This window comes from Ranitomeya imitator, chromosome 5 (assembly GCF_032444005.1).
Source record: "Ranitomeya imitator isolate aRanImi1 chromosome 5, aRanImi1.pri, whole genome shotgun sequence".
Classification (NCBI taxonomy): Eukaryota; Metazoa; Chordata; class Amphibia; order Anura; family Dendrobatidae; genus Ranitomeya; species Ranitomeya imitator.
The window spans coordinates 415,624,082-415,640,446 of NC_091286.1; the positions used below are offsets into that span (position 1 = coordinate 415,624,082).

The following is a 16,365-nucleotide window of genomic DNA, read 5'->3' on the forward strand; positions in this document are numbered from 1 at the left end:
GACCAGGACCTATGTCATCACGCTGCCCACACTCTGCGTTTACCTTCATTGGCTGAGAAATGGCGCTTTTCGCGTCATTGAAACGCGACTTTGGCGCGAAAGTCGCGTACCGCATGGCCGACCCCGCACAGGGGTCGGATCGGGTTTCATGAAACCCCGACTTAGCCAAAAGTCGGCGACTTTTGAAAATGTTCGACCCGTTTCGCTCAACCCTAATCACCACCACTTCTATATCTCTGAGCTGGGCGAAGCCAGATGGAAATGCAAGTTCTTATGAAATCCAAATTCTGGGAGAACCAACTTTCAATAAAAACATGATTTCAACTTCTGATACGATAGAAGGCCTGACACCGGGGAATTATTACACATTGCTGGTCACTGCTGTTGTTAGGGAGAATAATGTGACGGGGAGCAGTACAGAAATATTTGTGTATACAAGTGGGTATTTCTATGAAACTAGACATTTTTAGCTGACATCTTTCAGTATTTACCTCATAATGAAATATTGAACAACGAGAAGCTGCACTATATTCTCATCATGGGAATTTCTGTATGTATTCTAATCTTGGTTAGTATTTATATATTTTCTGTTTTATACCAGAACCTGAAGTAGTGAAGAACCTGATGACTGGGATCATCACCACCACTTCTATAGCTCTGAGCTGGGCGAAGCCAGATGGAAATGCAAGTTCTTATGAAATCCAAATTCTGGGAGAACCAACTTTCAATAAAACAGTGACTTCAACTTCTGATACGATAGAAGGCCTGACACCGGGAAATTATTACACATTGCTGGTTATTGCTGTTGTTGGGGAGAATAATGTGACGGGGAACAGTACAGAAATATCTGTGTATACACGTGGGTATTTCTATGAAACTAGACATTTTTAGTTGACGTCTTTAAGTATTTACCTCATAATGAAATATTGAACCACGAGCACGAGAAGCTGCAATATATTCTCATCATGGGAATTTCTGTATAAATTCTACTGTTGGCTAGTATTTATATATTTTCTGTTCTATACCAGAACCTGAAGTAGTGAAGAACCTGATGACTGGGATCATCACCACCACTTCTATATCTCTGAGCTGGGCGAAGCCAGATGGAAATGCAAGTTCTTATGAAATCCAAATTCTGGGAGAACCAACTTTCGATAAAAATGTGATTTCGACTTCTGATACGATTGAAGGCCTGACACCAGGAAATTATTACACATTGCTGGTTACTGCTGTTGTTGGGGAGAATAATGTGACGGGGAACAGTACAGAAATATCTGTGTATACAAGTAGGTATTTCTATGAAACTAGACATTTTTAGTTGACATCTTTCAGTATTTACCTCATAATGAAATATTGAACCACGAGAAGCTACAATATATTCTCATCACAGGAATTTCTGTATGCATTCTACTATTGGTTAGTATTTATATATTTTCTGTTTTATACCAGAACCTGAAGTAGTTAAGAATCTGATGACTGGGATCATCACCAACACTTCTTTATCTCTGAGCTGGGCGAAGCCAGATGGAAATGCAAGTTCTTATGAAATCCAAATTCTGGGAGAACCAACTTTCAATAAAACAGTGACTTCAACTTCTGATACGATTGAAGGCCTGACACCGGGGAATTATTACACATTGCTGGTCACTGCTGTTGTTGGGGAGAATAATGTGATGGGGAACAGTACAGAAATATCTGTGTATACAAGTGGGTATTTTTATGAAACTAGACATTTTTAGTTGACTTCTTTCAGTATTTACCTCGTAATGAAATATTGATCCACAAGAAGCTGCAATATATTCTCATCATGGGAATTTCTGTATAAATTCTACTGGTGGTTAGTATTTATATATTTTCTGTTTTAAACCAGAACCTGAAGTAGTGAAGAACCCAATGGCTGGGATCATCACCACCACTTCTATTTCTTTGAGCTGGGAGAAACCAGTTGGAAATGCAAGTTCTTATGAAATCCAAATTCTGGGAGAACCAACTTTCAATAAAACTGTGACTTCAACTTCTGATACGATTGAAGGCCTGACACCAGGAAATTATTACACATTGCTGGTTACTGTTGTTGTTGGGGAGAATAATGTGACGGGAAAGAGTACAGAAATATCTGTGTATACAAGTGGGTATTTCTATGAAACTAGACCATTTTAGTTGACGTCTTTTAGTATTTACCTCATAATGAAATATTGAACCACGAGCACGAGAAGCTGCAATATATTCTCATCATGGGAATTTCTGTATAAATTCTATTGTTGGTTAGTATTTATATATTCTCTGTTTTATACCAGAGCCTGAAATAGTGAAGAACCTGATGACTGGGATCATCACCACCACTTCTTTATCACTGAGCTGGGCGAAGCCAGATGGAAACGCAAGTTCTTATGAAATCCAAATTCTGGGAGAACCAACTTTCAATAAAACCGTGACTTCAACTTCTGATACGATTGAAGGCCTGACACCGGGGAATTATTACACATTGCTGGTTACTGCTGTTGTTGGGGACAATAATGTGACAGGAAACAGTTGTGAAATATCTATGTATGCAAGTGAGTGTTTCTTATATTCAGAATTTGAAATTGTATATATTGTAAGTAGAGAATATTTTTTACTCTAGATGGAGCCAAGGGTCATATACAGTGGCATGTAAAAGCGTGAGCACCTCTGTCTAAAATTACTGTTATTGTGAACACTAAGCAAGTGAAATGATCTCTAGAAACCCAAATGTTAAAGATGACACATTTGGCATATTTTCGACAAAAAAAAATATTTTCATCTCTTACTGTTTAAATATTAACCTCTTTCTGACATATGACGTACTATCCTGTCGAGGTGGGCCCGTATGCCCACCGACGGGATAGTATGTCATAAGCGATTGGCCGCGCTCACGGGGGGAGCATGGCCGAGCGCAGCCGGGTGTCAGCAGCTGACATCGCAGCTGGGTATCGCAGCTGACATCCGGCACTATGTGCAAAGAGCGGTCAAGGACCGCCCCCGGCACATTAACCCCCGGCACACCGCGATCAAACATGATCGCGGTGTGCTGGCGGTGCAGGGAAGCATCGCACAGGGAGGGGGCTCCCTGCGGGCTTCCCTGAGACCCTCGCAGCAAAACGATGTGATCGCGTTGCTGCGAGGGTCTCCTACCTCCCTCCCTGTAGCAGGCCTGGATCCAAAATGGCCGTGGCATCCGGGTCCTGCAGGGAGGGAGGTGGCTTACCAAGTGCCTGCTCAGAGCAGGCACTTGGTAAGCCTGCAGCACTGCAAGTCAGATCGTTGATCCGACAGAGTATTGTGCAAACTGTCAGATCAACGATCTGTGATGTCCCTTCCCCTGGGACAAAGTAAAAAACTAAAAAAAAATTTTTCCAAATGTGTAAAAAAAAAAAAAAAAAAAAATTCTTAAATAATGAAAAAAAATATATATATTATTCCCATAAATACATTTCTTTATCTCAATAAAAAAAACAATAAAAGTACACATATTTAGTATTGCCGCGTCCGTAACAACCCAACCTATAGAACTGGCCCACTAGTTAACCCCTTCAGTAAACACCATAAGGGAAAAAAAAAAAAAAAGAGGCAAAAAACAACGCTTTATTATCATACCGCCGAACAAAAAGTGGAATAACAAGCGATCAAAAAGACGGATATAAATAACCATGGTACCACTGAAAACGACATCTTGTCCCGCAAATAACGAGCTGCCATAGAGCATCATCAGCAAAAAAATAAAAAGTTATAGTCCTGAGAATAAAGCGATGCAAAAATAATTATTTTTTCTATAAAATAGTTTTTATCGTATAAAAGCGCCAAAACATAAAAAAAATGATATAAATGAGGTATCACTGCAATCGTACTGACCTGAAGAATAAAACTGCTTTATCAATTTTACCAAACGCGGAACGGTATAAACGCCTCCCCTAAAAGAAATTTTATGAATAGCTGGTTTTTGGTCATTCTGCCTCACAAAAATCGGAATAAAAAGCGATCAAAAAATGTCACGTGTCCGAAAATGTTACCAATAAAAACGTCACCTCGTCCTGCAAAAAACAAGACCTCACATGAGTCTGTGGACCAAAATATGGAAAAATTATAGCTCTCAAAATGTGGTAACGCAAAAAATATTTTTTGCAATAAAAAGCGTCTTTCAGTGTGTGACGGCTGCCAATCATAAAAATCCGCTAAAAAACCTGCTATAAAAGTAAATCAAACCCCCCTTCATCACCCCCTTAGTTAGGGAAAAATTAAAAAAAATGTATTTATTTCCATTTTCCCATTAGGGCTAGGGTTAGGGTTAGAGCTAGGGTTAGGGCTATGGTTAGGGTTAGGACTAGGGTGAGGGTTAGGGCTAGGGTTAGGGCTAGGGTTAGGGCTAGGGTTAGGGCTAGGGCTAGGGTTAGGGTTGGGGCTAGGGTTAAGGCTACAGTTAGGGTTGGGGCTACAGTTAGGGTTAGGGCTAAAGTTACGGTTAGGGTTTAGATTACATTTACGGTTGGGAATAGGGTTGGGATTAGGGTTAGGGGTGTGTCAGGGTTAGAGGTGTGGTTAGGGTTACTGTTGGGATTAGGGTTAGGGGTGTGTTAGGGCTAGCGGAACGCACCGAGTAAATAGAGATGTTTATTGATATTGGTGCGTTCGCAGCCCGGGGTCCACCGTGCAGGAGTACCTGCTGCTAGCAAACAGCGGCACAATATGGCGGTAGAAGCGAACTCTGTTGCTTCACAGAGTCGCTATAAGGAAAGGACTGTGTCCTGTTAAACTCCACAGGAATACACAGTAACTGCTGAGCAGATAGCAGCTTGTGGTCACGCAGTCCAGGAGGCAAACATACAATCTCCTCACCGGAGGAGCCGGTATTCTAGTGGCTTATTTCAGCCGGGGCCCTGTAACCAAACACACAATCTCCTCACCGGAGGTGCCGGTATTCTAGTGGCTTATTTCAGCCGGGTCCCTGAATACACACAAGCGTGACCACACTGGCGCAAAGCACATAACTTAAGACAATACTAGCGCATGGCCGTGCGGTCATGCGCAGTTTATATAGTTGCAGCACAGGAAGCTGCTACTGAAGTTTTTGCCCTTTCAGGACCTTCCAGAAGGACCAATGGAAAGTGCTGCAGTACCTGAGCATGTTTTGCCCTTCCAGGACCTTCCCGAAGGACCAATGGAATGTACTGCAGCACCTGAGCATGTGACCGAACATGTGGCCCTCGACCTCCAATGGGAGACCCTGCCCTGGGCATGCTCAGTGTAAGCAAACAAGGACTTAGTCCCAGAGAGGCTCGCTCGCCGCAGATCAGTGCAGGGTACCATAGGAAAGCCAGAAAAGGCAGTAGTGACCCTATGCACCGAATCAGCCCCAGCGAGGCGCTGGGAGCGACGTCTCCGCTGAGCAGAGCCCACTGCGGCCGATACCGAATGGGAGACCGCAGCAGATACGGATCGAGATTCCCCCTGTGCAGCAGAGGAAACTCGACTCCTAACATTACCCCCCCTCCTAGGGCCCCCCCCTCCTTGAGCCTCACTACGCTCAAAAGCTGCGATAAGCAGCGGAGCCCGAATGTGCTCCACAGGCTCCCAGGTTCTATCCTCTGGGCCGTGACCCTTCCAGTCCACCAGATAAAATTTCTTGCCACGTACCACCTTGCACCCCACAATAGCATTCACCTCAAACTCATCCGTGGATGAACCCGATGTCCCAGCAGATGACTCGGAAAACCGGGACAAATGAACGGGCTTTAAGAGGGAAACGTGGAAAGTATCGGTGATACCAAGGCGTGGAGGAATAGCCAAACGGTAGACCACAGGGTTGACCTGTTCCAGAACCTTAAACGGGCCAATGTAGCGAGGAGCAAACTTAGTGGACTCAACTCGCAGCCTGATGTTACGGGCGGAGAGCCACACTAAGTCGCCAGGAGCAAAGACCGGAGCGGGGCGCCGGTGTGTATCAGCCGAAACCCTCATTCTCTCCTTGGAGGCCCGGATGGCATCCTGTGTGCGGTCCCAAATGTCACGTGCCTCCACCGCCCAGTCTGCCACCCTAGAATCGGTGGATGACACGGGCATGGGCACAGGAACACACGGATGCTGGCCGTAATTAAGGAGAAAAGGAGTTTGGCCAGTGGAATCGGCTACGGCGTTGTTCAGGGCAAATTCCGCCCAAGGTAGCAAAGATGCCCAGTCATCCTGCCTAGCAGAGACGAAATGTCGCAAATATGTCACCAGAGTCTGGTTGGTTCTCTCCACCAAACCATTCGTCTCGGGATGGTATGCAGAGGAGAGGTTTAACTCTATGCTGAGTAAACGGCAGAGCTCTCTCCAAAACCGAGATGCGAACTGGGGACCCCGATTGCTGACAATCTTATCAGGCATACCATGCAAACGGAAAACGTGTTTAATGAACAACACCGCCAAGGCCCGTGCTGAGGGTAACCGAGGAAGCGGCACCAAATGCACCATCTTGGAGAAATGGTCGGTGACAACCCAAATAATGGAGCAGCCACGCGACTTGGGTAGACCCACCACAAAGTCCATCCCGACCATCTCCCAGGGCCTGTCTGCCACCGGTAGAGGGTAAAGCAACCCAGCAGGCCGTTGCCGAGGAGACCGATTCTGGGCGCAAGAAACGCACGCCTGAATATAGTCCTTGACATCTCGGGCCATATGCGGCCACCAGTATGTTCTCGCCAGAAGCTCAGATGTCCTCTTGGTCCCAAAATGCCCACCCACTCTGGAGGAGTGAGCCCAAGAGAGAACCTCCGGTCGCAAGTTAGCTGGTACGAAAGTCTTGCCCGGGGGCACAGACTCCAGCGAAACCGGAGCTACAGTTCTTAGGCTCTCAGAAGGGACAATAAGCCGAGGCTCCTCCTCCTCCTCCTCCGATGACACCACAGAGCGGGAGAGAGCGTCAGCACGAACGTTCTTCTCCCCGGAGAGGAAATGGAGAGTAAAATGGAACCGGGAGAAGAACAGGGACCATCTAGCCTGGCGAGAATTCAGCCGCTGGGCCGTTTGCAGATACACCAAGTTCTTGTGGTCAGTGAAGACTTGGAAGGGAAAGCGAGCTCCCTCCAAGAGATGTCTCCACTCCGAAAAAGCCAACTTCATGGCCAGCAACTCCCTGTCCCCGATGGAATAATTCCTCTCCGCTGGTGTGAAGGTCTTGGAGAAGAAGAAGCACGGATGCTTCCGACCTTGAGCATCCTTTTGGAAAAGGACTGCTCCAGCACCAACGGATGAGGCATCCACCTCCAAGATAAATGGCTTATCAACATCGGGGCGATGTAGGATGGGAGCGCTAGCGAAGTGTGACTTGATCGAGAGAAAGGCTTTGGAGACCTCCTCTGACCACAACTTGGGATTTGCTCCCTTCTTGGTGAGGGCAACCAAGGGAGCTACCAAAGTTGAGAAGTGTGGAATGAACTGGCGATAGTAATTAATGAACCCCATAAAGCGCTGCACCGCTTTAAGAGAATGGGGTTCCTGCCAGTCCATTACAGCCTGTAGCTTGGCAGGATCCATAGCCAAACCCTGGGCAGAGATGATATAACCAAGGAAAGGCAAGGACTCCTGCTCAAACACATACTTCTCCAACTTGGCGTAGAGGGAGTTTGCCCGTAAGAGGTCGAAGACTTTGCGAACATCTCTCCGATGGGAGTCAATATCTGGAGAGAAGATGAGAATATCATCCAGAGAGACTACGACCGAGGTGGTGAGCATATCCCGGAAGATGTCGTTCACAAAGTCTTGGAAAACGGCTGGGGCATTACAGAGCCCGAAGGGCATCACCAGATATTCATAGTGCCCATCCCTGGTGTTAAAAGCCGTCTTCCATTCATCCCCCTCACGGATGCGAATCAGGTTGTAAGCACCCCGCAGATCTAACTTTGTAAATACCCTCGCTCCCCGTAGCCTATCAAACAGCTCAGATATCAGGGGTAGTGGGTACTTGTTCTTAACGGTGATGGCGTTAAGACCCCTGTAGTCTATGCATGGACGTAAGTCTCCAGTCTTCTTCTGTACGAAGAAGAACCCTGCCCCTGCCGATGACACTGACTTCCTAATGAATCCTCTTGCCAGATTCTCCTGGATGTACTGGGACATTGCCTCCGTCTCCGGGAGAGATAACGGATAGACTCGACCCCGGGGAGGCTCAGCACCAGGCAAGAGGTCAATAGGACAGTCATAGGGGCGGTGAGGCGGAAGGGTCTCCGCAGCGCTTTTGGAGAACACATCTGCATAGGGCCAATAGTGCTTGGGGAGAGAGGAAAGATCTGCGGGTACCTGTGTAGTAGCAACCTGAATGCACTCCCTCAGACATCTACCCTCGCAAGATTTACTCCATCCCAAAATTCTCCCAGAGGACCACTCAATATGAGGAGAATGGTAGCGAAGCCATGGTATCCCCAACAGGACCTCATCAATTCCCTCAGGAATGACTAATAGGGAGATTATCTCCTGATGTGATGGAGACACAGATAGCGTGAAAGGAATGGTTTGGTGGGTAATCTGTGAAGGTAGTGTTGACCCATTTACCACTCGAACGGTTACCGGCTTGGCAAGCATCACCAAGGGTATAGCGTAACGCTGGGCAAAAGCGGAAGACATAAAGTTACCCTCTGCCCCAGAATCCACGCATAGCTCGACCATAAGAGTGGATGGGCCTATGGAAATTGTCCCCTTGAAGGACAACTTTGAGGCAAACGTCGCCGTGTCTAGTGTACCTCCTCTAACTACCACTAGACGCTGACGTTTCCCCGACCGCTGAGGACCCTTGGAGGCAAGGTGTCCTGACTGCTGGCAAACATGACGGACCTTATGTGCACGGGCAGACTGAGACTTGGATCCCGCTCGTGTCACCTCTAAGGCCTCATGTGACTCGGATGCCTGGACTGGAGATTCCAAAGGTTTGGCGAAGGTGGGAGCCAGCCGAAACCTCTGCCTACACTGGGCTCGCTCCAACCTCCGCTCGTTAAAACGGAGGTCGATACGAGTAGAGACAGTTATTAACTCCTCCAGTGTGGCAGGAATCTCCCTAGTGGCCAGAGCGTCCTTAATGTGGTCAGCCAGGCCCCTCCAAAATATGGGGATAAGGGCTTTATCCGACCACTCCAGCTCGGAAGCTAAAGTACGGAAGCGGACGGAAAATTGGCTGACCAAGGACTCACCCTGAGTTAATGCCAGTAGTTGGAGCGCTGTGTCATGGGTGACTTGAGGTCCTAAAAAGACCTTTTTCAGAGTGCTCAGGAACAACGGAGCACTCTGCACCACATGATCACCACGCTCCCACAGCGGCGTAGCCCACTCCAACGCCCTGTCCGACAAAAGAGACACAATAAATCCCACCTTAGCCCGCTCTGTAGGAAAACGTGCAGCCAGGAGCTCGAGGTGAATAGAGCACTGACTCACGAATCCCCTACAAGTTTTGCTATTTCCAGAAAATTTTTCTGGCAGCGGGAGGCGAGATAACGTCGGAACAGGGGTGGCAGTGGACAAGGTTGCTGCAGCCACGCTAGCAGCCTGTACAGCAACTGCGGTAACATCCACAGCTGAGGTTGAGCTCTCGAGAGCCGCCAACCTACCCTCCAGCTGCTGGATATACCGCAAAGATTGCTGAATGTCCGCCATTTACTAGCCAGACCCTGGCGCTAGTATTCTGTTAGGGCTAGCGGAACGCACCGAGTAAATAGAGATGTTTATTGATATTGGTGCGTTCGCAGCCCGGGGTCCACCGTGCAGGAGTACCTGCTGCTAGCAAACAGCGGCACAATATGGCGGTAGAAGCGAACTCTGTTGCTTCACAGAGTCGCTATAAGGAAAGGACTGTGTCCTGTTAAACTCCACAGGAATACACAGTAACTGCTGAGCAGATAGCAGCTTGTGGTCACGCAGTCCAGGAGGCAAACATACAATCTCCTCACCGGAGGAGCCGGTATTCTAGTGGCTTATTTCAGCCGGGGCCCTGTAACCAAACACACAATCTCCTCACCGGAGGTGCCGGTATTCTAGTGGCTTATTTCAGCCGGGTCCCTGAATACACACAAGCGTGACCACACTGGCGCAAAGCACATAACTTAAGACAATACTAGCGCATGGCCGTGCGGTCATGCGCAGTTTATATAGTTGCAGCACAGGAAGCTGCTACTGAAGTTTTTGCCCTTTCAGGACCTTCCAGAAGGACCAATGGAAAGTGCTGCAGTACCTGAGCATGTTTTGCCCTTCCAGGACCTTCCAGAAGGACCAATGGAATGTACTGCAGCACCTGAGCATGTGACCGAACATGTGGCCCTCGACCTCCAATGGGAGACCCTGCCCTGGGCATGCTCAGTGTAAGCAAACAAGGACTTAGTCCCAGAGAGGCTCGCTCGCCGCAGATCAGTGCAGGGTACCATAGGAAAGCCAGAAAAGGCAGTAGTGACCCTATGCACCGAATCAGCCCCAGCGAGGCGCTGGGAGCGACGTCTCCACTGAGCAGAGCCCACTGCGGCCGATACCGAATGGGAGACCGCAGCAGATACAGATCGAGATTCCCCCTGTGCAGCAGAGGAAACTCGACTCCTAACAGGGTGTGTTTGGATTAGGGTTTCAGTTATAATTTGGGGTGTTTCCACTGTTTAGGCACATCAGGGGCTCTCCAAATGCGACATGGTGTCCGATCTCATTTCCAGCCAATTCTGCGTTGAAAAAGTAAAACAGTGCTCCTTCCCTTCCGAGCTCTCCCGTGTGCCCAAACAGTGGTTTACCGCAACATATGGGGTATCAGCGTACTCAGAACAAATAGGACAACAACTTTTGGGGTCCAATTTCTCCTGTTACCCTTGGGAAAATACAAGACTGGGTGCTAAAAAATAATTTTTGTGTGAAAAAAAAAGATTTTTTTTTTCATGGCACTGCGTTATAAACTGTAGTGAAACACTTGGGGGCTCAAAGTTCTCACAACACATCTAGATAAGTTCCTTGGGGGAGTCTAGTTTCCAATATGGGGTCACTTGTGGGGGGTTTCTACTGTTTAGGTACATTAGGGGCTCTGCAAACGCAATGTGACGCCTGCAGATCATTCCATCTAAGTCTGCATTCCAAATGGCGCTCCTTCCCTTCCGAGCCCTCCCATGCCTCCAAACAGTGGTTCCCTGTTTTGATATGCTGGTCCAGGAGCAACATGGAACGAGCTCTGAAGGACGTGGTAACTGTACTGACCGCAGTCCCTAAGCTCAACACAACACTAGAAGTAGCCGTGGGATGCTCCTAACTCTCCCTAGGCACCCCGTCACAGCCTAAGATCTAACTACCCCTAAAGATAGAAGCAGGAGAGCTATCTTGCCTCAGAGAAAATCCCCAAAGGATAGATTAGCCCCCCACAAATAATGACTGTGAGTGGAGAGGGAAAAGACATACACAGAATGAAACCAGGATGAGCACAGGAGGCCAGTCTAGCTAAATAGATAGGACAGGATGGAATACTGTGCGGTCAGTATAAAACACTCCAAAAAATCCACGCAGAGTTTACAAAAAATCTCCACACCTGACTAAAGGTGTGGAGGGTAAATCTGCTTCCCAGAGCTTCCAGCAAGACAGAATTAATTCATACTGATAAGCTGGACAAACATAGAAAGCACAGAACGAATAAGTCCACAATCTATGGACAGAAAAGAGCAAGCAAAAACTTAGCTTTGCTGAACTGGTCAGGATAACAGGGAAATCCAAAGAGATGTGAATCCAACCAGAAACCATTTACAAGTGGCACTGGCTGAAGGAAAGAGCCAGGCCTAAATAGCCGAGCAGAAGAGACGATCAGTGGAGGCAGCTGCTGACAGCCAACTCCAAGGAGCAGCCATACCACTCGAAACCACAAGAGGGAGCCCAAGAGCAGAACACACAAAAGTGCCACTTACAACCATCGGAGGGAGCCCAAGAGCGGAATTCACAACAGTACCCCCCCCTTGAGGAAGGGTCACTGAACCCTCACCAGAGCCCCCAGGCCGATCAGGACGAGCCAAGTGAAAAGCACGAACCAAATCGGCGGCATGGACATCGGAGGCAACAACCCAAGAATTATCCTCCTGGCCATAACCCTTCCACTTGACAAGATACTGAAGCCTCCGCCTCGAAAAACGAGAATCCAAAATCTTCTCAACCTCATATTCCAACTCTCCCTCAACCAACACCGGGGCAGGAGGGTCAACCGAGGGAACAACGGGCACCACATATCTCCGCAACAAAGATCTATGGAAAACATTATGAATGGCAAAAGAGGCTGGAAGAGCCAAATGAAAAGACACTGGATTAATAATTTCAGAAATTTTATAAGGACCAATAAACCGAGTCTTAAACTTAGGGGAAGAAACCTTCATAGGAACATGACGAGAAGACAACCAAACCAAATCCCCCACACGAAGCCGGGGACCAACACACCGACGGCGGTTAGCAAAACGTTGAGTCCTTTCCTGAGACAACGTCAAATTGTCCACCACATGAGTCCAAATCTGCTGCAGCCTGTCCACCACAGAATCAACACCAGGACAATCAGAAGGCTCAACCAGCCCAGAAGAAAAACGAGGATGAAAACCAAAATTACAAAAGAAAGGTGAAACCAAAGTAGCCGAACTAGCCCGATTATTAAGGGCAAACTCGGCCAACGGCAAGAAAGACACCCAATCTTCCTGATCAGCAGACACAAAGCATCTCAAATAGGTCTCTAAGGTCCGATTAGTTCGCCCAGTTTGGCCATTAGTCTGAGGATGAAACGCCGAAGAAAAAGACAAATCAATGCCCATCCTAGCACAAAAGGCCCGCCAAAATCTAGAGACAAACTGAGAACCTCTGTCAGACACAATATTCTCCGGAATGCCATGCAAACGAACCACATGCCGAAAAAACAATGGAACCAGATCTGAGGAGGAAGGCAACTTAGGCAGAGGTACCAGATAGACCATTTTAGAGAACCAGTCACAAACAACCCAGATAACAGACATCTTCTGGGAAACAGGAAGATCCGAAATAAAATCCATGGAAATATGCGTCCAGGGCCTCTGAGGGACCGGCAAAGGCAAAAGCAACCCACTAGCGCGGGAACAGCAAGGTTTGGCCCGGGCACAAGTCCCACAGGACTGCACAAAAGCACGCACATCGCGCGACAAGGAAGGCCACCAAAAGGACCTAGCAACCAAATCTCTGGTACCAAAAATCCCAGGATGACCAGCCAACACTGAACAATGAACCTCAGAAATTACCTTACTTGTCCATCTATCAGGAACAAACAGCTTCCCCACTGGACAGCGGTCAGGCCTATCAGCATGAAATTCCTGAAGCACCCGCCGCAAATCAAGGGAGATAGCAGAAAGAATCACCCCCTCCTTAAGAATGCCAACCGGCTCAAGGACTTCAGGAGAATCAGGCGAAAAACTCCTAGAGAGGGCATCAGCCTTAACATTCTTAGATCCCGGAAGATACGAGACCACAAAATCAAAACGGGAGAAAAACAGGGACCATCGAGTCTGTCTAGGATTCAGCCGCTGGGTCGACTCTAGGTAAATCAGATTCTTATGATCGGTCAGGACCACAACGCGGTGCTTAGCTCCCTCAAGCCAATGTCGCCACTCCTCAAACGCCCACTTCATAGCCAACAACTCCCGATTGCCGACATCATAATTGTGTTCCGCAGGCGAAAACTTTCTGGAAAAAAAAGCACACGGTTTCATCAAAAAACCATCAGACTCCCTCTGAGACAAAACGGTCCCTGCCCCAATCTCAGAAGCGTCAACCTAAACCTGAAAAGGAAGAGAAACATCCGGCTGACGCAACACAGGGGCAGAAGTAAATTGGCGTTTAAGCTCCCTAAAGGCCTCAACAGCCGCAGAGGAACAAGTCGTCACATCAGCGCCTTTCTTCGTCAAATCAGTAAGGGGCTTAACCACACTGGAAAAGTTGGCAATGAAACGGCGATAGAAATTAGCAAAGCCCAAAAATTTTGAAGGCCCTTCACAGATGTGGGTTGGATACAGTCATGAATAGCTTGGACCTTAACAGGATCCATTTCTATAGACGAAGGAGAAAAAATAAAACCCAAAAAAGAGACCTTCTGAACTCCGAATAGGCACTTAGACCCCTTCACAAACAAAGCATTATCACGAAGGATCTGGAACACCATCCTGACCTGCTTCACATGAGACTCCCAATCATCGGAAAAAATCAAAATATCATCCAAATATACGACCATGAATTTATCAAGATAATTGCGGAAAATATCATGTATGAAAGACTGGAACACAGATGGAGCATTAGAGAGCCCAAATGGCATCACAGGGTATTCAAAATGGCCTTCGGGCGTATTAAATGCAGTTTTCCATTCGTCACCCCTGTTTAATACCAACAAGATTATATGCCCCTCGGAGGTCAATCTTAGTAAACCAACTAGCCCCCTTAATCTGAGCAAACAAATCAGTAAGCAAAGGCAAGGGGTATTGGAATTTGACTGTGATCTTATTAAGAAGACGATAATCAATACAGGCTCTCAAGGAGCCATCCTTCTTAGCAACAAAAAAGAAACCCGCTCCCAATGGTGATGAAGAGGGCCGAATATGCCCCTTCTCCAAAGACTCCATAACTCCGCATGGCGGCATGCTCTGGCATAGACAGATTGAAAAGTCGGCCCTTAGGGAACTTGCAACCAGGAATCAAGTTAATAGCACAATCATAGTCCCTGTGCGGAGGAAGGGAACTGGACTTGGGCTCATCAAATACATCCTGGAAATCCAACAAAAACTCAGGGACCTCAGAAGAGGGGGAAGAGGAAATTGACATCAAAGGAACGTCACTATGTACCCCTTGACAACCACCAACAAGTCACCGACATAGTTTTCCAATCCAGCACCGGATTATGTTCCTGTAACTATGGAAAACCCAGTACAACAACATCATGCAAGTTATGCAACACCAGAAAACGGCAATCTTCCTGATGTGCTGGAGCCATGTACATAGTCATCTGTGTCCAGTACTGAGGTTTATCCTTGGCCAAGGGTGTAGCATCAATACCCCTCAAAGGAATAGGGCTCTGCAAAGGCTGCAAGGAAAAACCACAGCGCCTGGCGAACTCTAAGTCCATCAAGTTCAGGGCAGCGCCTGAATCCACAAATGCCATGACAGAAAAGGACGACAATGAGCAAATCAGGGTCACAGATAAGAGAAATTTAGGCTGTATAGTACTAATGGTAACAGACCTAGCGACTCTCTTAGTACGCTTAGGGCAATCAGAGATAACATGAGCAGAGTCACCACAGTAAAAACACAGCCTATTCTGACGTCTGAATTCCTGCCGTTCTGTTCTAGTCAAAATCCTGTCACATTGCATAGGTTCAGGACTCTGCTCAGGGGATACTGCCATATGGTGCACAGCTTTGCGCTCGCGCAGACGCCGATCAATCTGAATGGCTACATAGATTCGCTCAAACCGGCAGGCGTAGGAAAGCCCACCATAACATCTTTAAGGGCTTCAGAAAGACCTTTTCTGAAAATAGCAGCCAGAGCCTCTTCATTCCATTTAGTGAGCACAGACCATTTTCTAAATTTCTGGCAGTATAACTCTGCCGCTTCCTGACCTTGACCCAAGGCCAACAGGGTTTTTTCTGCATGATCCACAGAATTAGGTTCGTCATACAATAATCCGAGCGCTTGAAAAAATGCATCTACATTCAATAATGCCGGATCCCCTGTTTCAAGAGAAAAAGCCCAGTCTTGAGGGTCACCACGCAGCAAGGATATGATAATTTTTACTTGCTGAATGGGATCACCAGAAGAACGGGGTTTCAAAGCAAAAAACAATTTGCAGTTATTTTTAAAGTTCAAAAACTTGGATCTGTCCCCCAAAAAATCAGAAGTAGGAATTCTAGGCTCTAAAGCCGGAGTCTGGACAACATAGTCCTAGATACTCTGTACTCTTGCAGCAAGTTGATCCACATGAGAAAACAAACCCTGAACATCCATGCCAAAGCATATATCCTGAACCACCCAGATATCAAGAGGAAAAAAAAGACAAACCAGAGCACAGAAAAAAAAATGGTTCAGAACTTTCTTTTCCTTCTTTTGAGATGCATTTAATTCATTTTTGGCCACTTGTACTGTTATGATACGGTGGTCCAGGAGCAACATGGAACGAGCTCTGAAGGACGTGGTAACTGTACTGACCGCAGTCCCTAAGCTCAACACAACACTAGAAGTAGCCGTGGGATGCTCCTAACTCTCCCTAGGCACCTCGTCACAGCCTAAGATCTAACTACCCCTAAAGATAGAAGCAGGAGAGCTATCTTGCCTCAGAGAAAATCCCCAAAGGATAGATTAGCCCCCCACAAATAATGACTGTGA

At 47.2% G+C, this 16,365-nt stretch overlaps 1 protein-coding gene across 2 annotated transcripts in view; it reads left to right on the plus strand.

Moving 5' to 3' along the window:
• LOC138638064 (tenascin-X-like) overlaps positions 1 to 16,365 on the plus strand; it is a 366,072-nt gene that overhangs the window by 24,134 nt on the left and 325,573 nt on the right. For both annotated transcript variants that reach the window (XM_069727035.1, XM_069727036.1), the window contains exons 6-10: positions 602 to 859; positions 1,029 to 1,286; positions 1,450 to 1,707; positions 1,871 to 2,128; positions 2,298 to 2,555. In XM_069727035.1, coding sequence (XP_069583136.1) covers positions 602 to 859; positions 1,029 to 1,286; positions 1,450 to 1,707; positions 1,871 to 2,128; positions 2,298 to 2,555 — 1,290 coding nt within the window. The remainder of the gene's footprint in view (positions 1 to 601; positions 860 to 1,028; positions 1,287 to 1,449; positions 1,708 to 1,870; positions 2,129 to 2,297; positions 2,556 to 16,365) is intronic.